The sequence below is a fragment of the Arvicanthis niloticus genome, chromosome 23 (genome assembly GCF_011762505.2).
Source record: "Arvicanthis niloticus isolate mArvNil1 chromosome 23, mArvNil1.pat.X, whole genome shotgun sequence".
Lineage (NCBI taxonomy): Eukaryota > Metazoa > Chordata > Mammalia > Rodentia > Muridae > Arvicanthis > Arvicanthis niloticus.
In genome coordinates this window covers 18295931-18320642 of record NC_133430.1, presented here as the reverse complement: position 1 = coordinate 18320642, position 24712 = coordinate 18295931, and the positions used below count along the sequence as shown (strand labels likewise).

Here is a 24712-nt window from a genome sequence, read left to right as displayed (position 1 = left end):
GCCGCCTCCTCAGTAAAGCCGCTATGGAGCCTGTGCTCAGTAGGTGCTAGTTACAACAAGTAAGAGTATGCCAGCCTAGCTGATGAGCTGTATTGAAAGGAAATGGCCTTTCCTAAAAGCCCTGAGATCTTTATCTCTGTCACTTTAAGGAAGCTTTGTAAGTCTGGAAATAATAAGAAATAATGTAGTAACACTATTGTCTAATAGAGATGTTGCCCAAGTATACACAGCTAATATCCTTAGAACCTCTTTGGGCATCTGGCTCCATTTATGCAGATTCCTTTAAGCAAGTGTTCTTCAAGATGAGATTTGGGTTGACTTTTGCAAGCTGCAGCATAACTGACTAGGTTTGTGAACGCTGTAGCAGGTGGGTGCATGAGAAATTCTTTCCGTTTAATAGCAGTTCTCATGAACGTACCTGTGGCTTACTTACTTTTCTTTTTCCCCATCTAGTTTAACTACTGCTTTGATGTGGACTGGCTTATAAAGCAATATCCACCAGAATTCAGGTGCGTCCTGGGATGCCTGACACTCAGGTTGTGCTGTCTAATGGAGATTTGCACTTCGCAGAGTTAGCCATCCATCTTTTCCCCATATTCCACTTGACATCATTGTAAACAAAACATTTGTTTTGGGAGAACAGCATTTTAGTTAGTTATTTAGTGTGTGCGTGCATGCGTGCGTGTATATGTGTAGGCTTGAGTATTGATTTTCAGGAGCCATCTTCTCATTGTTTCTTTTATATTTTATTTTTATTGTGGGTTTTTTTTTTTTTTTTAGACACGTTATTTTGTTGCCCCAGTCCCAGAGATCTGCCTACCTCCGCCTCCCCAGCCTTGGGATTATGAGTGTACACCACCAAGCCTGGCATCTTTTACATGGGTTCTGGAGATCAAACTCAGGTCTCCATGCATACAGTGCCAACACTTACCAGATGAGTTACCCCCTCTGCTGAGAACAACACGTTCTACCTAGTCAGTCACACACATTCTTTTCATAGACTGAAGTATGATCCACTTTGCTCTGTCCAGCAGTAAGTAAGGACAGATTCCAACTCAGTGACAGGACTCATTGGCAAAGGTGATGTGAAGGATTATAGTCAGATGTGTGGTGTCTAGATGCAGCCAGCCTGTCACACAGGCTGCACACCAGAGCTCTCCTTTTCTAATGATTCCTCCAACACTGTCTCGAGTTAGGAAGGGACTGTGGTCTTCCTTTACCAAAGCTAAGGTGATGTAGAGCTTCAGTGCTGGCCACTCTTCAGCCTCCTGTGAAGCAATGCGCCACACACAGTGACGCACAGCTGTCTGTTCATAAAAGACTTATACAGCATCCCTAACAGTCAGTGGATAGAGGGAGACACACTGAAAAAGAAAAACAGTGCCAGCCTCATCAAGTCCTCGGTGCTTAAGGCATCAGTTGGGGACACCTTTGTCATTAGAGAGTGAAATGTACAGATTTTCCCAGCAGCTTTGTCACACAAGGGCTTATATAAATAAAAGAGCATTTGTTGTAGTTGCATATTAACGGAAAACTCAAAATAACATTAGCTTAAAAAAACAAAACAAAAAAAACCTTTCCAGCCTAAACTACAAATGGTAGGTATCTGCCATTTAGATAGAGTACCAGGGTTTTTCTTGTGACCTAGCTACCCACCTCTTCAGTCATTCTGTCCCACTACCCTGGTATTTGACTTCAGTCTTCACATTTACCTCATGGTCCCAGATGACAGCCTAAGAAGCTCCAGCCCATTTGTCTGTGTTCCAGGTAGAAAGGAGGAAACAATAGAGAGGACTCACATGCCGTGTGCCACTCTGAGGTGTTCTGGCTGGTCCTGAGTGTCTTCTGTTTTGTGGATCAGAGCTCAGTCACTTGACACTGGCCATCTCTAAGAACAGATGTGTGGTCTTCTGACTGAGCCCAGCTTGTCTTACATGAATCCCTTTTGCTAGGAAAAGGGAGATTGGATACAGAGGGGTAATTTGGTCCTTGCCTTCAGCTCCTTTTGGCCGTGTGTTCCTGAGTGTTACACTGTTGTTTTCTTGAAATCAAATGTCACCTTTCCACAGTATTGACAAAGTGTAGGCTATAATTCCTTTAGTGCCACTTACTGGTTGAATTGATGTTTTGGATTTCTAAGCCTTAGTACCTCTGCATGAGACTGTATTTATACATGGAGTCTTTACAGAAATCATGAGTCAAGCTGAAATGAGCCCACCAGGCCCACTAATCCAACATGCTGGCATCCTTATAGAACAGAAGGAGCTGGACACAGGAGACTGAAGACAAAGGGGAGTGTGATCAGTAAGCCGAGCAATGCTTATGGTCTCCTGAAGCCAGAGTCAGGCCTGTTCTTCCTCAGGCCTCTTCAGGAGCCAGGTTGCTGGCACCAGATCTCAGGCTTAACTGCTCGCAGAACTGTGGCATAGAGTTTTGTGACATAAACCACTGGGTTTGTGCACTTGGTTACAGGAACTCTAGCAAAGTCAAAGTCCTTCTCCCCACCCCTTGTTACCAAATGGGAATTTGTGAAGACTGTCCCAAATCTTCAGAAAGTTATGAAGGTCCTACAGTGCCAAAGAGGGATGGAAATGCCAACGAGAAACACCCAGGTGGTGAGGGTCTGCATCTCACTGTGTCTGAGTGCTGCCCTCTGTAGGGTCCACAGAACAGTCATCTGAAGGCATGGATGAGCGCTTCAACATCTGTCCTTCATGCCTAGTGCTCTGATATTTGAATGACGAGTGACCCTAGAACATGCACGTTTCTTACATTTTTCTGTGTGGTTTGCTGCTCGCACTGTGTCTAAGTAGGGAAGCTTTAGGAATGCATCTTTATCTGTTTGTGTGCCAGGCCTGCTAGAGCAGTGCTAGCGTGGGGACGAGGCAGCCAGACAGCACCTCTGAATGGCCGTGCCCCAAGGTGCTTTCCAGTTGAATGTCACCTTTCGTGCCTTCTACAGTATAACCTAAGTGCGGCTGCAGTTGTTTATCTCATTTGGGTGCTTGTGAGAGAAAACCCCTCTGTTTTTCTTGTTTGAGGGGAGTTTGTAAAGATACTTTGATTTGTAAGGATTAGCTGAAGAAGTTGAAGTATCTCTTAAGAGCCTTTTAAAGCCAGGTATGATGGTTTGTATCTGTGTTCTGTAGAGTGAAAAATTATAAAGGCCATCTTATCAAATATGTATAAATTTTTCGCCTTAGACCTTGGGCAGAAAAGCACCTGCCAGCAGGTTTGGGTCCATCTAATTAGTTACAGAGGAGGGGGGAGTTACAGTACAAAGGCCTGTTAAGAACATCCCAGAAACTGACTGGCCAAGGGAAGAACTACACCCTCCCCCATGGTACGGCCTACTAGTGTTCAAAAGAGGTAAAACAACCAATCCTGTGCACCCTCGCGAAAGTTCGATTTTTCCCTACCCCGCCCATATATAAGCGCTATGCCCCTGAGCCACGAGGTCAGTCCCTCTATCCCCTATGTGAGATATGGGATATGGGCTGGCCCAGAGCTCTGATATAATAAACCACCTCATGTATTTTACAGCAAGACGGTCTCTCGTGTGTCCTTTGGGTGCGTGTTATCCTGTGACTTAAGTGGACCCCTTTTTGGGGAGTCCCGGACCTTTCAGTTCCAGCACTGGGGAGGCTGTGGAAGGAGAATTACAGAGTTTGAGCCTAGTCTGGGCAATGCATTGAGTTCAGGCCAGCTGGCACTATGTACCAAGACCCTGTCTCAGAATAAGTAAACAGAAAAAGTCTTTTTAATAGGTTGCTAATCTTTAGAATTTGAAAATGTGCGGTATACTCAGGGCTGTAGTTCATTGCCTTCTAGCAAGCGTGTACCTTGCCGAGGACTTGGCTTGTCTGCGTTTGTGTCCTGGATCTTGTACAGTATGAAGAGCACGTAACTGGTGAATAGGTGCAGGGTAAAATGTAAAATTATTAGTGATTTAAGACAAGAAGAAAAGGACACATCTATTCAGCAGTTATTGTCTTTGTTTGTTTGTTTATTTCATGTGTGTGTGTGTGTGTGTGTGTGTGTGTGTGTGTGAGAGAGAGAGAGAGAGAGAGAGAGACAGACAGAGAGACAGAGAGAGACAGAGAGAGAGAGCGCATGTTTATCTGTGGGCATACTCATGCCAAGATGCACTGTGGTTGGAGGACAAGTTGCAGAAGTTGGTTCTCTCTTTCTACCATGTTGGTTCCAGGGCATCATACTGAAATCATCAGCCTTGGCAGCAAGCAGCTTTATTCACTGAACCTTCTCACTAGCTCATAGGTTTAGTTGACTCCATCTTAAACATTGCACAGAACCTGCTATGTGCTCTTTTGAGACAAGTAAGAACCTTGCAGAGCTCCAGCTCACCTGTATTACAGCAGACCAGGCCTGGGAACGAATGAGTGAGCCTGACAATCACCACATGATGTTAGCCACAAAGGCCAGAAGCAACCGATAGGGATAAGGTGCTTGTGTTCCTCAACGAAGCAGGAAGCAGCTCTGACCAGTGCGTTTTAAACACTTGTGATCTCTTCAGGAAGAAGCCGATCCTGCTTGTGCACGGTGATAAGAGGGAAGCCAAGGCGGACTTACATGCCCAGGCAAAGCCCTATGCAAACATTTCCTTCTGCCAGGTAAGCTGCCTCTTGCCTGGACCTCATGCTCAGTCTGCAAGTTAGTTGAGTCCACCCTCCCCCTTGGGCAGCAATCCTTCCCCCCTCCCCCCCTTAGCTTTACCAGCAGTTATTGTGGCTCAAGAAACTCACTCCAGTAGCAGGGACTCCCATGGTCAGAAAGACTGGTTTCTTTATCTTGACTTGAAGTCTTCCTCCTAGTGACTGCTACCTGTTGGTCCAGAATTTCCTGCTCTCTGGAACCACACAGAGCAATTCTCTTACTGGCTCATGTAGAGATTCCTTATTTGATGTCAGCTGTCCTGATCACTTAGTCTGTCTCCAGGCTAAGCCTTCTCTTCCTTTGTTTGTGCTCAGTGCAACATGCATCTCTGCTCAGGCCAGCTAGCACTTGCTTGTGCCTAGTTTGTCCTGTGCAACTTGGATTTCAGCATGGGGCTGGTCTCCTGGATACATTCAGTCCAGTGGCTTCGGATCTCTTTGAATGCAGCCGATGACTGCTTCCGTGGCACCTCTGACTTGTGTTAGCCACCACTGACCCTTAATTGTCCTAAGTTCCTTTTCACATCAGCCAAAGAAATTGAGAAGCCTATAGATTAAGAGCCTGTTATGAACCCAGCCTAGTGAAGGGACATCAGTGACCACATACTGGAACCAAAGCAGAATGCAAGATGGGAAAGCAGAAGCCATTGTCCAGTTTCTCTCTATGCGCCATAATTTTGCTCCCTGCTGGATAGTCAGCCTGCAGTGTGACTGATGATCTTGGGCCTGTTATAGCAGCTACTTATATTCTAGGTCTGAAAAGATCTCTTTATTCCATGTGTTATTTTGAGCAACAAGCAGGCAAAATTCGAAGGAAAGGAATTCAGGGGATTTTTTTTTTTTGTTTTAAGCTTTTCTTTCTTTGGAAATGCTAACTGTAAAATTACAGATAGAACATTCACCATTTCCTGAGTCTATTAGCACAATTGCCGTCCATTCCTGAGGAACCATAGTGAGACACGGTTACATTCTCTCTCCTTGCCTTTACTATCGTAAAGTAGGCTCAATGTTTTTGTCCCTGGCCTGGGGACCTGGCTCACTCCTGCACAAGTATGAGGAGCTGAGTGTAATCTCCACACCAACTTTACAAGCCAGGGGGCTGCATGCACAGCTGCCGCCCCAGCACTGTGTGGGGTAAAGGGAGGGCCCCTGGGCCTTGTTGGCTGACAGCCTAGCCTCGGGCTGAGCGAGAGAAGTCCCCTAGCTGCCCTGCACATACCACATACACATACAAAGTGAGATTTCTGTTCTTAAAGTAGAGACGTGCTATTCTTTCCTCCGTAACTTTCCTTCTAGGGTCTCTTTCCTCACTCAGGACGTGAGAGTTTCACATTTGATTACTTTCCTTCCAGCTCTAAGCAGTATCTGATTTTATTTTAAAGAGAACACAATTGGGTTTGTTTTAAACATCTTGAGGCATTTTTTTTTCTGATTTAACCCATTGAACATTATATCACTGTGGCTTCAAACCATGCCGTTTTTTGGACTGTGGATGTAGCTCAATGCTAGAATGCTTTCGTAGTACCCACAAGGCCCTAGGTTCTACCCTCAGAATCACTGAGAAAACCCTCTTCCATCAAAGGTGTTTACAGTTCATCTTGTTCATAGAGGTGTGGTTATGCCTTTGTTTATAAGTTACCTAAAGTTCTATTGTGTGCTTTGATGTACCAACAGAAGATGTTAGTTCCCATCATACTAAAAGTAAACTGACAGGAATCCTGACAGCCCATGATTAAATAAATAGTCCTCAAACAACAGCTACCTGATGCCAGGTTTAAGAGAGCCTTCTGCGGGGTGAGCGGGATGGCCACTAGAGGGCATCAGGACACACGGCTCCCAAAACCTTTACAAAGAACTTCACTGAGTGCCTGGCTCTGGAGCACTGGTTCTCAACCTTTAATACAGCTCCCCATGCTGTGGCGACCCCCAACCATACAGTTATTTCATTGCTACTTCATAACTGTAATTTCGCTACTGTTATGAGTCATAATGTATATATATCTGTTTTCTGATAATCTCAGGTGACCTCTGTTCCACTCCCAAAGGGGCTTACAACCCACAGGTTGAGAACCACTGTTCCAGTGGGAGATGCAGAAATATGGCCCTGTCCTGTGCTGCTGAATCGTCTTTGCATATTGAGTTTTTTCTGGTAACGGCAGTCATCAAGGAATCAGTTGGCTGTGTATTTAGTGCAGGGGGCTGGAAAATGAGGTGATAGTGGTGGTGGGGGGGTCACTTTCTCCAAGTTCTGCCTCAGCTCTATGCCTGGGCATATGAATTACCTTGAATACTGTAATAACATTTATAGATGGAAAACATGTTTTTTGGACTGGGCAGCTTAAATAACAGACATCTAGGAAGCTGAGAGTTCAATTCATTGTACAGATCATTCTGGTTCTTGAAAAAGACTCTCCTCGTACCTTGTGGTTAGCTGTGTTCTAGTATTCTTCATGGTAGAGAAGTGGGGTGCACTAGCTCTCTACTATCTGTGAGGACACTGAGTGTATTGGAGACCCACATACATCACCAAGTCCCTCTCACTAAACTCTGACCCGCTGGGGCTTGCGCTTTGATGTGTGAGTTGGAGTGTGGGGACAGCACACAGGTTCATTCTATGATGCTCATCTGGCCTCGCCACTTCCCATTTGTTTAAATCTCATCTGTTCATGTATAAAATGGATTGTTAATGGCATTTGTTGCAGCATTTGGAAAGAGTTGCTCCATTAGCCAAAAAAAAAAAGCATGCACTAAAGAGTATCTGTTGAAGTTACATTGATCCTTGTTGTTTGTGCTTAGTCTGGCCTGAAGCATGTAACCTGTAGCCGACTAAACTAGGGAGCCAGTTCTCCTAACCACTGTTCCTTCTCAGTTAAAAATGAGCTGATAAAATGATTTTGTAACTTTAAAGGCATAGCTTTCTTCTCAAGCCAAACAGCACAAATGCATGCTGGTCTACATGTATTCCTCAAGCTGCATGGGTCTGCTAGGAGCATCTGCAGACTGTGTGGTACCCACTTGCATATTCTGGCTGTCCATTTCTGCCCCTGGCAGCCAGTCCTGTCCTTCCATCCTATGGTGGGGAGAGAATACTGTTTACATAGATGCATTGCTTACAACAAAAGGCCTCTTTCCTAAGCACGTATGCATGTCTTCTCATCCTCCCTAACAACTAAATCTCATAACAATAGCCCACTTTAAACAGGCAAAATCATAGAACATACGTTATTTTCCAAAGTCAGGCAAACTGTGAGGCAGGATTGAACCCAGGCAGTATATTCCTAAGCTCAGCCATTTGTAATCCATAGCTGTGTTCTGGCTTATTCTGCTTGACTGGGGTCTCTTGTGCTAGATGTTAGATGAAATTTTTTGCCCTCAATATACCTGCACTTACTTGTGAAACTGTCATCCTGGATTACAAGGTGGGCTTGGCATTATTTATTTCCAGCTTTTGCTACCTTTGTATGGAACTTTCTCTTTTAATTTAATGTCATGATGTCTTTATGTTGGCACCACATTCGGTGCTGCTTTAAATGTGTTCTTAAAACTTTGTTCATATTCACTTTCAATGGGAGCTAAGTATCTCATTTAAAACTTCGTTTAGAATCACATTTATCTTTATTTTTTTTTAAGATTTATTTATTTTCTGGATGTGTGTACACTGCCGCTGTCTTCAGACACACTAGAAGAGGGCATCGTATCCCATTACAGATGGTTGTGAGCCACCATATGGTTGCTGGGAATTGAACTTAGGACCTCTGGAAGAGCAGACAGTGCTCTTAACCACTGAGCCATCTCTCCAGCCCTTATCTTTATTTTTTTGGCAACTGAAAAAAAAATTAGGCTTTACACTTACAATTTCTGTAATTAAAAATGCAGTATGTATCATGTTGGATAACCCCCAAAAACCCCCACCCCAAAAAAAGTGTTTTAAATGAGCCTGGTGCATGCTGTAATAAAAGCTGTGTTCTGTTTGTCCAATAGAGGGCAGTAAAACAGTTTTGGTTTTGTTTTTAAAGAGTTGTCTTGGTCCCTTCCCCATTTAATTTTCAGTAGATAAGAATATTAAGCATTAAGTGAGCCTTTTTTAAAATAAATTACTTTTTTCCTATCCTAGGCAAAGTTGGATATTGCATTTGGAACACACCACACGTAAGCAACTTTGATGAAGTGGGGGAAGGTATGATTTTAATTGGTCAAAGAACAATCAAGGAGCTCTAAGACTGATACCAGGAATCAGTCTGTCGGCATGGAAGCGTGGAATCTGTGCCTTGGAAGTCTCTGCCTGTGCTCAAGACATGTGCCATGGCTGCTTGAAAGCACAGAGTTACAAGAGTGGTCCTTGTCGTAGTCAATCCTGTGTATATAAGTCGGTGCTTTTGGCAACCCTGCTTTTAAGAAGTTCTGTGATTGGGCAAGAATGAATTACGTTGACTAGTCGATTATTAGTTAGCCCCATACTCTGATAATTATCAAAAGTTGCCAATCTGCAAGGCCTGTCCCAGCTCCAGTGAGCTCCCTGGGATGGCCTGGGAGAAGCTGGCCCAGCCCTTCCTCTCACATGAGCCAGTGACAGCTCGCCTTAGTTTTACTTAGTTTTATAGTCTTTCACTAAGTACTTTTAGAGTAATTCGGTTTTCCAAGTGGGAAAACAACAAACCGTGGCTGTCCTTACTTTAATATTTTTACAGATCATATTTATCTTGAAAGGATTTGTCAAGAGACAATGACAAAAGATGCTTATTCTGTCTTTTAAACCAGGAGTGGAAGTCTGGGGCTTGCTGACCTCCCATTCCCTGAGAGGAAGCAGTGGACTAGCAGGACTGTTTTCCTCAGCCTGGCCTGACACTGCTTCCTGCTGAAGCAGTGATGGGAAGTGACATACTGTGGCTGCCTTTCTCTCCGTGTGCAGACAGAAGTATTTTTGCCAGTCTGTTGTGAAAAGGAGCCAGAGTGGAAATAGTTAGGACTCTGCATGAAGTGACAGTTCCACCATCTGACTTGTCCTGAGTAGACAGGGGTAACATCTACAGACCACCCCTAATTGATAGCTTTTGTCCACTAAGGGACAGGGCTTGGGGATTTAGAGTGAATTCAAGTACTGACTCATGCATAAAATATTCATTTTCTAGCTCTGAGCACACAGGATGCCAGTTTCAGCTCAGAATACAGATCGCTGTCAATGGGGGCAGCTTAGCCTTATTGCAAAGCACCAAACAGGAAGTCCTTGTTTCACTGTTAGCTGAAACCCCAGGATAAATACATCCATGATTCTAGAAGGCTTTTTGCCAGCCCTGTCACCATTTGGGGCCCTGGCATGATTTGTTAGGCCACTGGTGCCATATTCCTATGCTGAGCATGTGGTCTGCACTGTGTAATGAGCTTCACAAGGGAAAAGTTCCAGTGTCCCTCTGGGCTAGCAAGCAATGGAGAGCTTGTTGGGCATGCTGTCACCCCTGGGAGGGACTTGAAGGCTCAGAAGGCCTTCTCAGAAACTGTCGTGGTGAGACTTCACTGTGAATGGAGCAGGAAGGAGCAAAGGGGAAGCGCTTCTTGGTTTAATCATGTCAGAATTATTTGGTTCTTTTAATATCATACACCGGAAACCAGAGACCTAGAGTAAATGAGTTTATGTTCCTTGGGGATGAGCATAGGGATAGGACTCATCTTTAACCTCAGTTTTTAATTTGCTCTTGTTTGCTCACTGCTGCAATTGATTCATTATTTCCTTTGCTCCACTCAACCCTTGTTCCTTAGATCAGCTCACACATGCACGTTTTGTAGGTTAAATCTAACAGTTCTCAATTCAGAGATGTTATCGGAGTAGAGCCCTTCTCAGCCGGAGAGGATCTATGGTTTACATTTTGAAGAAATGTCAGTGTCTTGTAAAGGATTGGGATCATGTCTGGAAATTATGGTTGCTTATTATTTTAAAAAATTAGGAGGCTGAGCTAGGAGAAGCAGGAATTCAAAGACAGTCTACATGAGATCTCCCCTTTCCAAAAATTATTCAACCAATTCCTGCAATGTTACTGAGTCTCAAGGCGGTCATTCTTGTCCTTATAGCTTTTCACCTTTGGGTGAGAGCACAAAGCATGCAAGATAGAGGAGAAAGCCTCAGATCCTGGTGATGCAATAACAACTGTCCTCCCAGCCTGGAGTGACAACAGTGACTGTGAGGCAGATTCTGGGATGACACAGCTGAGCAAGCATCAACTGACCAGGCAATTGGGTGGGTACCATGTGCAGGGCACATAGAAATAGTCAAGATTTCACCCCATCTACAGATGTGATGTATCCAGCATCTCTAGGGTGCCTAGCAATCCCAGGCACGATGTGTTGCATGGTACTTTAGAGTGGGGAAGCTCTTTGCTTTTCCCCAGAGTTGGGCACAGTTACCTCTGATGGCTCTAAGATTAATAGGGAGAAACAAAGCAGCTGAATGGACAATGTCTTCATCTAAGTAGGAGCCAGCCAGAGCCTTCAGGGGCATGCCTCCCAGCTATGTCTCCAGCTGGTCTTCTGTCCCCAACTCACTTCCTAGTATCATAAAATGTTAACCATCCCACCTCCAGCCATGTCAGAAGTACACACACAGTGCCCTGGCTCGTGAGCATGTGTGAGTTCACGCTCATTTGTGATCTAGATAATCCTTTTCCTCAGCCACAGGTTCTGCACTTGTAAAATGAGAATACTTCTTGGGATTGCCTGGATACATCCCAAAACAGTGCCTGGCATGTAGGTGCCTGTGTGCACTTGCCACCTTTACCTTTGGAACATAGCCCATTGCCACCCTCCTACTTAAGGACCGTGCTGTAACCTGCTTCTTTTACAGGTGGCTCCATTCCTTGTCTTCCTATATTTTTAACTGGGACTTTTGTAACACACATAGTGCTGTCTTTGAAAAGACTAGTATGTCTCCCATTAATTCATAATTCTATTTGATAGGATTCACTGACATTGATATATGGTTTCCTTGTAATTGATGCCTTGATTAATGGAAATATTTGTAAAGTTTTCATCATAAATCCCTAGCTGGCTTATCCTTAATTATAATCAACTGCTGATGTGGCAACTGTGCGTGTCAGTTTACTGAGATTTCAGGCACTGTAGTTTCGTAACTACAGAGAAGAGGGCTTGGCAGCTGTCATTTCTCCATCCTTGCATTAATTTATTGTCTGCCAGCTTGAATTTCTTTCTCCTTTTGGCAAGAACTAAATGTCTCATTCCCTTTTCTGATCCTGTCTTTTCCTTATTTTTTTTTTTTTTTCTTTTTCATTTAAGAGGCAGGACCTTAGTCACACCAGGCCACAGACAAACAGTAGCCTGAAACGTAGCATTCTAGCGCAGAGCTCATGGGCATAATTCTGCAGCAGCCTCCCAGGTTGCTAGTGTTACAGGCATGCACCACCATGCCTGGCCTCAGCCTCCCAGGTTGCTAGTGTTACAGGCATGCACCACCATGCCTGGCCTCAGCCTCCCAGGTTGCTAGTGTTACAGGCATGCACCACCATGCCTGGCCTCAGCCTCCCAGGTTGCTAGTGTTACAGGCATGCACCACCATGCCTGGCCTCAGCCTCCCAGGTTGCTAGTGTTACAGGCATGCACCACCATGCCTGGCCTCAGCCTCCCAGGTTGCTAGTGTTACAGGCATGCACCACCATGCCTGGCCTCAGCCTCCCAGGTTGCTAGTGTTACAGGCATGCACCACCATGCCTGGCCTCAGCCTCCCAGGTTGCTAGTGTTACAGGCATGCACCACCATGCCTGGCCTCAGCCTCCCAGGTTGCTAGTGTTACAGGCATGCACCACCATGCCTGGCCTCAGCCTCCCAGGTTGCTAGTGTTACAGGCATGCACCACCATGCCTGGCCTCAGCCTCCCAGGTTGCTAGTGTTACAGGCATGCACCACCATGCCTGGCCTCAGCCTCCCAGGTTGCTAGTGTTACAGGCATGCACCACCATGCCTGGCCTCAGCCTCCCAGGTTGCTAGTGTTACAGGCATGCACCACCATGCCTGGCCTCAGCCTCCCAGGTTGCTAGTGTTACAGGCATGCACCACCATGCCTGGCCTCAGCCTCCCAAGTTGCTAGTGTTACAGGCATGCACCACCATGCCTGGCCTCAGCCTCCCAGGTTGCTAGTGTTACAGGCATGAGTCACCATGCTTGGCGTTTCCCCCTCTTTGTTGTATACCTCCTCCTGCCACGCTTGAACTCATGGGGTGGCTCATTGTTGTCACATGTGTCACCTGAGTTACACAGATGAGTAGTAAGTAGCAGAAGACAAGAGTCACAGACTTGAGAAGTGATACTCTAGTTCTGGAGAGAAGACATAAAGTCCCTTAATAGCTATGCTTAGGGACTCAGAAAGCCCCCGTGGGAAGAGAAGGCTCAGCTCAGTTTCACCTGAGAGAACTTACTTCAAGCCCACATACACAGCTGTGACAAGAGTGGCATGTGAAATACATGTCTGATCAGGACAGGGCATCATGCAATGTTCAAACTGTAACCAACAGTAAGAAATACATTTTACTCCTTCAATGTGTGAGCACATAGCCACAGGCTGAAGGAAAGGCTTCCAGGACTGATACTTTAAAAATATACTGTATATATTCAGTTGTTTGAAACATGCTAGCCTGTTACACAGCAGAAGATTCTACTCCTACCCTGCTTGCAAAACATGGGGCAAATATGTCCCTGTGGTCCTTCATAGAAAAAATGATAGCCATGTGTTCTAAGGGACCGGTAAAGGGATGTGAGTTCATGCCCCAGATATTCTGAGCCTTTTTGAAAGATAGCTTTTTGCGTGTCTCTTTAGATTTTCAGAAGGCAATGTGTAGAAGAGGAGTTTATAATCATTAAAAGTTTGGGTAATATAAGAGACTAAGCATTCCTCCAACTGTTTGTTGCATTCTCACTAGAAAATCTGTTTATTTGGAAAATTCTGTTCATCATTTTTTTCACCTCCCTCTCTTTGAAGGAAAATGATGCTCTTGCTCTATGAAGAAGGCCTCCGAGTCGTCATCCACACCTCCAACCTCATCCGGGAAGACTGGCACCAGAAAACCCAAGGGTTTGTAGGGCTGTGCATTGCATGGCAGTCCTTTGTGCTGGGAAAGGGCCACAACAAATGTTGTTCGCTTTTCTCTTTTGTTTTTCTACTTGCACAAGTTAATACCTGTGTGCGTAGAAAAGAGGCATACCAGAAACAATCAGATTCTCTAGCAGTGAACAGCAAGTGTCCTACCTGAGCCACACCTCCATCCCCACAATCCTCTTTCTCTCTGGCCTCCATCCCGCTCTCTTGAAATAGTTAACCAGTGTTATCAGCCTGGTGCAGAATCGTCCATAACTATCGCTGGTACACAGGAATATTTACATGCAAGTGTTTTGTAAAATTTATTTATTAACATCTCTTTTGTTGTTTGGGAATTTCACACATGCATATAATGTTTTTATTCTAGGATTTGTTTGTTTTTATCATATCTGCCCCCTAGTTCCTCTCATCTGCCCCTTCTCAGCTTCATGTGCTCTGTTTATTTTTAAAGCCGCCTGTGTTTACTTAGCGCCTCCTATATATTCATGGGAGTAGGACCATCTACTGGGATGGGAGGGCAGGGTAGAGAAGTAGGTTTTGGTCTCTTTGTTTCATCATGGTATCCATGTTTGTGTGTACATATAGGCACATGTATGCCACTATGCACATATGGAGATCAGATGCCAACCTAGAGTGTTAGTTCTCAGCTTCATCCTTGTTTGAGACAAGGTGTCTTGTTCGCTGCTAGCTAGCTGGCACACAAGTTTCTGGAGATTGTCCTGTCTCCACTTCCCGTCTTGCCATAGGGGCACTAGGATTATGAATGTGAGTCACCTTGCCTGGTGTTACAAGAATTCTGAAGATCCAGAGCGAGGTCCTCACATGTGAACAAGTTCTTTAACCATTATGTCATCTCCCCAGCCCCACTGAGCCATTTCACCAGCTGAAGGGTTTATATTTAAGAGGAATTTTTAGGGAAGTGTCCAACTCAAATTGAGCTACCTCTCTCCTCCTTGGTCAATAGCTTTACTTCTTTTTCTTTCATTGAAGCCATTTCTGTACATCCATGCCTTCCTGGGAAAGCACTGGCTAATGACCTTCTCCCTCATAGAGCATGCAGCCATTGTATAGCTTCACTCCAGGTTCCCAGTATGCTCTGCTGCTGTCTCCCTGCTCTCATCTCCAGTGTCGCCCAGCCTGGGCCACAGCTACTTTATGTAGTCTTACTCTGACGAACTACTGAGCCTCAGCAGCCACATGGGTTGAGCTGAAATAAGGGTCCTTCCAGCTCATCCTCTGTGCCTGCTTTGACCTTAGTGTGGGCTCAAGGTTTCTCACAGTTCTCTTAAACGAATCTTTTATGTAACTCATGCTGGCTGGGAAATCACTACGTGGCTATATAGCCCAAGCTGGCCTTGAACTCTTTATTTTTTTGCTTTGCCTTCCAAGTGCTGGCAACAGGACTTTCTTGATCAGTCGAGTCCTTTGCCCATTCAGCCCCACTGCCCAGCAAGATCTTAAGCCAAGCCTTTCTGAGCTGCTTGCTGACTGGGCCTGGGCACTCCTACTCAGCCCTGTCAGAAAAGGGTGTGGAAATTAGATAAATGTTCTTAGGGAAACAGGGATTGTGAAATGAAATAGATTTATAACAGTGACCCCCAGTCTTAGGTGGCTCTCAGAACCTCACCAGTGCCTCTAGCTCATTCTGGAGTTGTGAACTTGAACTTACGGGCAACAGTGCTTCCTGAGGCTTTTCAAATGATTGTCATGAGAGAGGATAGGAAAAGTAGGGCTGTGGCTGGTCTTTTTATTCATTTTTTCAAAAAGAAATCAAAAAACCATGTTACCTAGATTGTATAGTTCAAACTCAAAGTAAGATATGAAATTTCCCTCCATCTTGCCTCTTCCAGCCACCTTAGTTCAAAGCCCTGTTGCTCTTTGCTTTGTCTGCTCTTGATTCTGATACTATGCAGTTCCACACTGTGATTAGAACAACAAACCCCTGAAGCCCCAAAAGGGGACTGGCCAGATGGCTGAGTCCCTCAGAACACCTGCTACTCACTTTTATGCAGAAAACCTAGGTCTGGTTTCCAGCTTCCTCATGATGCCACAACCATGTGGATTCTCTGTTCAGTTCCAGGGGATCCAGCACCCTCCCTGACCTTTGTAGGTACCTGCACATACATGGTGCACATACACAAATGCAAACGCTCAGAGACATAAAATAAGAAAAAAAAAATCTTTATAAAAGAAAACACCTTTACAGACACTCTCGTGCACAGCCATCCTTTACTGATGGTCTGTCTTAGCTGTGCTTAACCCTACTGTGTTGGTGTTCCAGTTGTCCACCTCAACCGGGGCTTGAACACTTGTTGAGGTCATGGGTTTCAAATCATCTGCTGGGTTCGAGAGTAGGATTAGCACTTGTTGCTCTCGCAGAAGATCTAGGTTGATTCCTATCAGGCAGTTCACAACTGGCTGTGACTCCAGTTCCAAGGGATCCAATGTCCTCTTCTGGCCTCTGTGGGTACCTGTATGCATGTGGTACACATACCTATATACAGGTGCGCACACACATAAACGCGCATTCCAAATTCTTTATCCCACTGTAGTATTCTCATATCATTTCACAAAGTATTAAAAAATGCCTCCTATCTTAGTATCCTAGTTATTAACTGCGATGATCCTCATCTAGAACGTACCTGTTTGTGAGCCTTTTGCTCTTAGGCTTCGAGGGATCGGTGGGAGGATACCTTACACATCTAGCCTAGCTGGTCACTTTATACCTAGAGTCAAAGAAAATCCTAGAAGTCTGACTACAATGGCAAAGCCAGCTAGCCGCAGATGTGGTCCAGATGAGGCCCATCTTAGTCAGACCTGTCCCTCCTATACTAAGTTCCCCCTGAGATAAGCAGGGGTGAATGAAATCTCACTCTGTTGGGAAGGCAGACCTCACACACATACAGCCAAGACTTCTCATTCAGCCTGCCTAGCATCCTAGTAGCCTGTAGCCATCAGCATCCTCGGAGAGCAGTAAAAGAATTGGGCCATTCTGTTTGGTTTTGGTGGGAAGAACTGCAGGGGAATTAGCTATGGAAGGGAAAGACAGACAGCAAGTACAGTCTGGGGTCTGACTCAGCCGTCCATTGCCTCTTACAGCTCCTGGTGACAGCCCTTTGAGGCTGAACTCTTAATCTGGATTTGCCCTAGGAGAACCTCTAGTCCTAGAGGCTCAAAGTCACTGTTTTTATAGTCTCCCTATGTCATGCTGTGTTGTATCCTTCGGATTTAGATATGGTCATTTCCCATTTGTGGGCATGTTGTCAAAGTTAGGGCAAATACATTGTTTCTTTGAGGAAAGAAATTGATGAGACAGAAGATGTAATATTTTATCACTGTTACAGCTTAGCCTTTTGAGGCTAATGTTACATGTGTTACATATTTTAGGCACCAGAAAGTATAGGGTATGAAAATATCTCAAACCACTACAGAATGTTCACTATAAAAAAAAAAAGAGTTTTCTTATTTAAAATAAACTTGCATATATATGTTTCTTGATATAGATAGCTTTTGATTCTTAATTTGGCTAAAAAGCTATACTGATAAGAACATGGTTTTACATAAAGAGATAGCATTCAGAAATAATTCCGTGATGGGAGGTGTTGGATGAGTGTGATCAGATCTGTTTCCTCCTGCCAGAAATCACTGTTGCCACTTGAAGACAGTGGCATGAGTTCACCTCTTGCTTTGGGTGAAGGCATAATCAGTACAGAGGTATTATCACTCAGAGCGCTCCTGAGTGTTAACCTTTTTTTCCCATTCCAGAATCTGGTTGAGCCCTTTGTACCCACGAATTGACCAGGGAAGCCACACATCTGGAGAGTCAAGCACCCATTTCAAAGCTGACCTCACCAGTTATTTGATGGCATACAATGCTCCCCCTCTGCAGGAGTGGATAGACATCATCCAAGAGCACGATCTCTCTGAAACCAAGTGCGTGTCCCCTTCCAGTATGGGGGCCGAAAAGGGACTCCTGGCTTGCAAACCAAACCTGGAAGGCAGAGGCCTCAGGAATGGGTGGGGTGGTATTTGACTGTGCTGCATGAGAGGGTGAGAGGGTGAGAGCAGATCTGTTCTCACTGTGTCTCATGGTTCATAGGCATCAAGGTGGTAGTAGGCCTTAAGCCTCCCACTGGGGTGGTTGTAGAGTTGCTGGGTTCTTTGCCTGGAACCCTAATGTAGGTGTCCTGCTTTTTAATTGGCTAGCTAAAAATGAACTTCAGAGTAACAGTTACTATGAAGGAGGCCTGGCCCTAAGGTGAATTGGCTCCATGACCTCTTATGTTAGTTTTATATGTATTGTGGGTTCGGAGTGTCAAAGCACAACTTGCATGTCATTTACTATATCTTACTTTATTTAGTGTTTACCTTATTGGTTCAACCCCTGGACGATTTCAAGGAAGTCACAAAGATAATTGGGGACATTTTAGGCTTAGAAAGGTAATAAAACTTGTGCTATTTTAACATTTAAAATCATTTAATGTGTATTCTTTCTCCCTTTAATTTATGATGGATCCTCATCCCCAGATTCAAATCTCAGCCTGATACACAGGCCTTGTGGTTCTTCGGCCTTCCTCCTGTCGTCTGTAGAATGGACAGCACTGCATCTAGTAGTGAATGTTAAGTGGTGTTCTGTAAGCCGGGGAACTTGTGCACTAATGGTGTCCAGCCTAGTGATAGAGTGCATCTATGTCACCACAAACCCTGCACACTCAGCAGCATCTGCAGTTTTCAAGCCATGTAACAGGGCTTTTGTCAGATGTCGACATTTCTCAGGAGCTGAGCCCACAGTAGACCGAGTCTGAGAATGGTCAGTTTAGTTGTTTCCTACAGCACACAACAGCTCTGGGAAACTGAGAAATGTGTGCATGTGTGCGTGCACGTGTATGTGTGTGAATATTAATGCCTAAGCTGTGGAAAGGAAGGCAATGCATAGTAAAGTAAACAAAGCATCAGTTAGACTGCGTTCCACTGGGGCAGGGGCCATCCACACTCCTCTTGCTGTCTGCTGCCTCTAGACAGTGCATAAGTGAATACCGTTTCCAAGGACTTGCTCTGGTATGCCTCGGTTTGCCTAAGTGTCAAGGCAGGAAATGTCCATCAACCTCTGCCTGCTTTAGGGGCTCATATCCATATACAGCATCCCTTCCATGTCAGACAGGCACACTGCAGGCCGAGGAGTTTGTCTGTGCTCCCCCCCCCCCCCTGCTTCCTCAGGCCCTTGTACATTCTAGGCTAGTGCCCCCAACTATGACTACACCCCAGCCCTGGAGTGCAGTGCCAAGCTGAGAGCTCTATGCTCTTCAGAAGGAATGAGCCAGAATGCACAGTGATTTCATCATGTTGGTTTACTTGATGTATATTAGACGATTGTGATTTCTGGGTGGGTTCATCCATTTCTGCTAAGATAGGCCTTTTTAAATGATTTATTCTGCTTTTGGTTTTAATACAAATCAAAGACTTTTGGAAAGAGACTTTTCCTGTCTACATAGTGGGTTAAAAACAAAATACATACTTTTAGTATTTAAAAAATATTTTTCAAAGAAGAAAAAAAAAAGTCTCTGCAGAATGATGTGGATGGCTGGTACTTTCCGGGTTTCCTTGTAAGTAGGCGTCCCAAAGGCGCAGTCCGTGTTGTAAGCAGTAGGGCATTTCGGTTTTTACTGTGAACACTGTGACTGTTGCATTTGCTTTTCTTCTGGAGCAGCTTCTGCAGGCACTTGCCCCATCCGCACCCAGTGGCGAGAGCTGGCCTGTCGTGGGTCAGTTCTCAAGCATTGGCTCCCTGGGGCCTGATGAATCCAAGTGGTTGTGCTCAGAGTTTAAAGAGAGCTTGCTGGCACAGAGAGAGGGTGGCCGAACTCCGGACAAAAGTGCAGCTCCTCTTCATCTGGTGAGTCCTCTTGCTCTAAGAAACAGTCTCCCTTGTCATAGACCATAGTGGGTGCTGATGGGGCGGGGGGCATGAGGGCGAGGTTTGTTCAGGAGCTTCAAACAGCCACAGACTTGCTGTGCTTTCCGATTCTTTCTTTTAAGTTGTCAAGTCAAGGGAAGAAATACCAGGTATCCCACTGCAGCAGAAGTTTAAGCTCTGTTAATTATGTAGAGACCTGTAAATTAATGATTGATTTTACATTTAATTTGATATTAATTTGGCATATCAGAGGGAAAATCATTTAAATTTGAGTGTAATTTCCCATCAGTTATTTATACTGGTTCAGGAGCTTAGTTACCAGTTTAGTTATTTTTTCCAGTAAGATGGGGATTTTCTTTTAAGATATGATTTCTAAGTTTTTTGGTTTAACATCTTTCATTAAATTTTCCATTTTCTTAAAAACTAGTCAACATTCCTTTCTCTCAACATGATTCATGCCAAGTTTTTGTCTTGTCTTGCTTATTTTTAGATCTATCCTTCTGTGGAGAATGTGCGGACCAGCTTAGAAGGATACCCTGGTAACTGCTGGGGACTCGGGTTGCGGCTTCTCTGTTTTTCTTGTCATTCCCAAAATGCCTTGGGGCATGTTTTGGTTTTTTGTTTTGTTTTCTTTTGTTCTCAGTGGAATTGGTTAGAAATGTAGAATGGTTTACTATTATTCAGATGAAGCTAATGAAACCAATATTGTTGAGCTCTGCAGTGTTCCAGAGAAGAGGGGTGCAGACACCCAGTTTCACTCTTACGGTAACTGTGTGGTGTTTTGCCTAAGTTTTACTAGTAAGGTGTCTAGCATGATGGGTGTCAAGACAAGATCTCCAACTAAAGTGAGCTCCTCTGGCCCCCACTGCTGCCTCAACAGCGTGGCTAACATCCTCTGCCTGTGTCTGAAGTCTACATAGTCCTTCCAAATTTACCTCCCAAAACAGATACATTTAAGGCCTAGAGTTGGTGATTTTGTTACCTTCTGTGTAGCTCAGTTGTTATGTCAATTTTAAGACTTCTAAAAACTCTCTCAACTTTATTCTTCATTTCTCTTTTTCTACTGCTGAGCACTGAACTTTTAAACAGAGGCACCCTCCATAATGCCATCAGGTTATCAACAAAAGCCCCAGAGAGTATGCCTTTGGAAAAAACCAAGTCTGATTGGCATTCACTGTCACCTGGCAGCAGAATGCACTAAATTATGACTAATTTTTCCCATTTATTGCTTATGAAATTAGATGTGACCTTGCCAAAATAATCTCAATGAAGTTCAAAGAATATTTGCTGTTCAGTTCTTTTTAATGGCAAAATAAAATTATTTCACTTTGACTCTGGGACATAGGTAGTCTTTTCTTTCTGTACTTCTAATAGGCTAGAGCTATTCAAAGTGCACTTTTAATGAGAGAGAATGTGGCATTCTCAATGCAGCAATTTTATAAGTGGTTCTAAAATAGAATGTGTTTTTAGCTGTTTGCAATAGGAGACAGGCCATACTTTATTGGGCGTCAAGAGTTATTTAAAGCCCTCTCTGCACATAGTTTACTATGGGGAAGTTCCAAGGTGTGTTTGGAAAATCACTGATGAATCTACAGTGGATTTTTCTTACAAAAAAAAGAAAAAGGCAGAAGTCTTTCTTATCTTCCAGTTCTGAAGAAACTCCTCTGCCACCTGTTTGAAAATGACAGAGTGTAAAGGCAAAGTAGACAGGACTGAATTTGTCACTTATTGCTCTCCCAGATGTCCTGCTTGGGACAAAAACCTAGTGATGTTCTTCATACCTGCCTCTGAGTGTAAGACAGGCCCAGATTCTATTATCCCCTCTGCGTAGTTAAGTAAGACCTTTTTTTTTTTCCCCCAATAGTAAACTGTCCAAAGGAAAGAACCCCATGAAGAAAATGTACCCAATTTGAGTTCTGGTTAGTGTAGGCCCTTGACCCCAGCTACTCTGGAGGCTGAGGCAGGTGGATCACAAATACAAGGCCACCCTGGCCTACAGAGTGAGATCCAGGCCAGCTTGGACAAGTAAGTAAGAAGAAAGAAAAGAAAAGAAAAGAAAAGAAAAGAAAAGAAAAGAAAAGAAAAGAAAAGAAAAGAAAAAAGAAAGGAAGGAAGGAAGGAAGGAAGGAAGAATGAATGCTGGTGTATTGCTCAGTGGTGGGCTCCTCCCTCACCTGTGTGAGCCCCTAGGCTCAGTCCCCAGTGCCACGACAGAGCCACAAACACAGAAAGAGAAAGTCATATGCCTAATACAAGCATGGGTGGTTTTCCATGAGCTGTTACTTAAGATGAAATCATGGAAGCAGTTGTTCTTCATTTACCTCCTTACTCTTAATAGGGAATTTCTTCTTAATTATATTTCATGATATTGTTCATTATATAGTCACTAATTACATTTCACTCTTTCTGTTTGTTTTCCCTCTTTTAAAAGCTGGGGGCTCTCTTCCCTATGGCATCCAGACGGCTGAAAAGCAGAGGTGGCTACACTCCTACTTCCAGTAAGTGACGGGTCCTCAGGGCTGCTGCTTCCCTGGGATGAGACTGTTGTGTCAATCTGCTCTTTAAAAAAAGGGCCTTACATAATACAGCTATATTCTTTCATCTGCATATGTTAGGGATGGAAATAATTTAAAACAAGGTTTTGAAAAAATTTTGGAATAGGTTTTTAATACCAGAGTAAAATTTATCTCTGTTGGCAGCCAAAAAAAAAAAAAAAAAAAAAAGATAAATAAAAGATGGTGTTGGGTAGTTTATGGTTTACATAAGCAGCAGCATTTATCTCAGTTTGCTGAAGCATGAAGTGTAGCCATTCTGACTGTGGTATGTAGGGCCCATACTTGGTGAGGGTAGAGCCCAGGCCTCTGTCTCCAGGATGAAGATGGTGCTGGTTATACCAGCAGAGCTCAGTAGGCGAGGGTGGGCAGGGAAAGAAAGGCTCGTCCTCCCCATCTTCCAGCTCCAGCACTCGCTCATCCCGAATGTTCTAGACCCACCCCTGAGTCTTCCTTCCATAGAGGCTTTTCAGCTGAGCAGCCAGAAATGACAGTAGGAGTCTTTCTGTAGCCGCCTTCTGAGATTCCTGTTGGCCTGTGCGTTCCTGTCATAGTCTATCCTGACAGCATACTTTTATGTTGGCTCCCTTCAGTTCAGGATCCTAGGTTCACTCAGATGAAGAAAGTGTTGGCCCTCTTCATCCTGATTCTGTGCTGGCAAACTGCCGGTTACTTGAGGGATTATCCTCTTCCAAGCCAGAATCACTGTCTGCCGACAGAGGCCATTACGCCTTGGAACCTTAGTCCTAAAGTGTTGGAAAAATAGAATCAGTATTTAAAGCCAAAGCGAGAGCATTGCTGCGTTATCCTCTCGCCTCTTCAGCACTCACCTATGACAGGCTGGGTTCTACTCACTTGGTCTCATTGGAGAAGCTTCTGTGGAGACTCTGCTCAGTAGTGTGTACTACAGGGCATGTTAGCTTCCTGTTTCCAAGAGCTCACAGCCTAGCCAGAGACCTGTGTACACACGTGACAGAAAGCACAAGGAAATCAGTGTAGTGTACAGGTGCATGCATGTGTGTGTACTGTATGTGAAAGGACAGAAGGCCCTACCTATGTCCACAGGGTTTGATGCTTTTATGGCTATGGCTAAACTTCCTTGTGTGGCATCCTCACTTTTCAGAATGATTCTGCTTTCTTCTGTTGTCTGAACAGAGTTTCGTCAGCCACTACAGTCACAGACTGTGCTCCTGTTGTCTTTTTAGATTGGGTGCTGCCTTTCATGCCGTTCCCTAGTATAAGAATGTTGTCTGTCTTGAATTATTTCCTAATTTGTGTTTTATATCTCTCCTGTCACTAGCAAGTGGTCAGCAGAGACATCCGGCCGGAGCAATGCCATGCCACATATTAAGACGTACATGAGGCCCTCACCAGACTTCAGTAAACTGGCTTGGTTCCTTGTCACAAGGTAAAAGGGCTTTATATGTTTCATGGGAGGCCTTGTGACTTCTGCTCGTTCTGTGAAGTGCCATCAGTTTTCAGCCTGCTTCTGTCACTGAGCCTGAAAGAGACCTGTAACTAATGTCTTACTGAATGTATGATCACTGCCTGGTTTATTTTGTCCCTCTAGATATCTGTAAGATTTGCATAAATTTTGGATTTACTTCTTTTTATATACTGTAATAGTAATAGCAGCGATTAAGCAAACTGACATTTAGGGTAAATACAGAAGAAACATAAAATGTTAAAATTGATACTTTTTTCTTTTGTTAGCTTCTCTTTCAGATAATTAAAACTTGAGCAATCAAATCTCTTATGTTCCCTTTTTAAAACATCTTTATTATGATATAATTCACATATCATAAAATCCGTGCCTTAAAGTCTACAATTTAACAGTTTTAACATGTTCACAAAGTTGTACATCTATCGTCACAATCTAATTTTAGAATATTTTAATCACCCCTAAATGGAACTCCCTACTCACTGACATTTTGTTTCTCTCTCACTCTCTTTCTCTCTCTCTCTCTCTCTTTTTTTTAAAGATAAATTGCTTTGCCCTTTGGAAAGTAGCGCTGTGAGACATTAGTACCTCGCTCCTAGTCAGAACTCAGCCACTGGGCATCTCTTTGTGATTCAGTAACCTAATTGGTGTCAATCACAACTAATTAAACTATCACAGAGCAGAATTAGTGCTTTAAGAATGAATGAAGAATAGAAAGAACTGTATCAGTTTTTGCAGCTAACATTTGTGCCTGGATCAGGTGAGAAACACTGCCCCAAAGAGATGGCTGATAACCACAGTGCCAGAGGGCATCCTAAAGACTTTCGGCCTCAGAGCCTCATGGAAAAGCAGACTTTGAGTTCTAAAAATAAACATTTGGGATGTGTTTCTGTCATTTAGCAGCAGTATAGTCTTGGGGAATTTATGTAATCTATGTTTGTGTCTTGTTATAAAAAAGGAAAAGGTAATGGCTACTTCGAGGGCTCCTGTGATTGTTAAATGAGGGGACAGATTGGGTACCTGGAATGGCACCAGTCC

The 24712-nt window shown here is 44.1% G+C and overlaps 1 protein-coding gene across 5 annotated transcripts in view; it reads left to right on the top strand.

Annotated features, from left to right (window-relative positions):
• The window catches only part of Tdp1 (tyrosyl-DNA phosphodiesterase 1), an 82548-nt gene that overhangs the window by 9604 nt on the left and 48232 nt on the right, over positions 1-24712 (top strand). For all 5 annotated transcript variants that reach the window (XM_076921426.1, XM_076921424.1, XM_076921427.1 and 2 more), the window contains exons 4-13: positions 454-509; positions 4535-4631; positions 8788-8822; positions 13651-13743; positions 17533-17700; positions 18129-18207; positions 19475-19660; positions 20172-20220; positions 22113-22179; positions 23534-23641. In XM_076921426.1, the coding sequence (XP_076777541.1) occupies positions 454-509; positions 4535-4631; positions 8788-8822; positions 13651-13743; positions 17533-17700; positions 18129-18207; positions 19475-19660; positions 20172-20220; positions 22113-22179; positions 23534-23641 (938 nt within the window). The remainder of the gene's footprint in view (positions 1-453; positions 510-4534; positions 4632-8787; positions 8823-13650; positions 13744-17532; positions 17701-18128; positions 18208-19474; positions 19661-20171; positions 20221-22112; positions 22180-23533; positions 23642-24712) is intronic.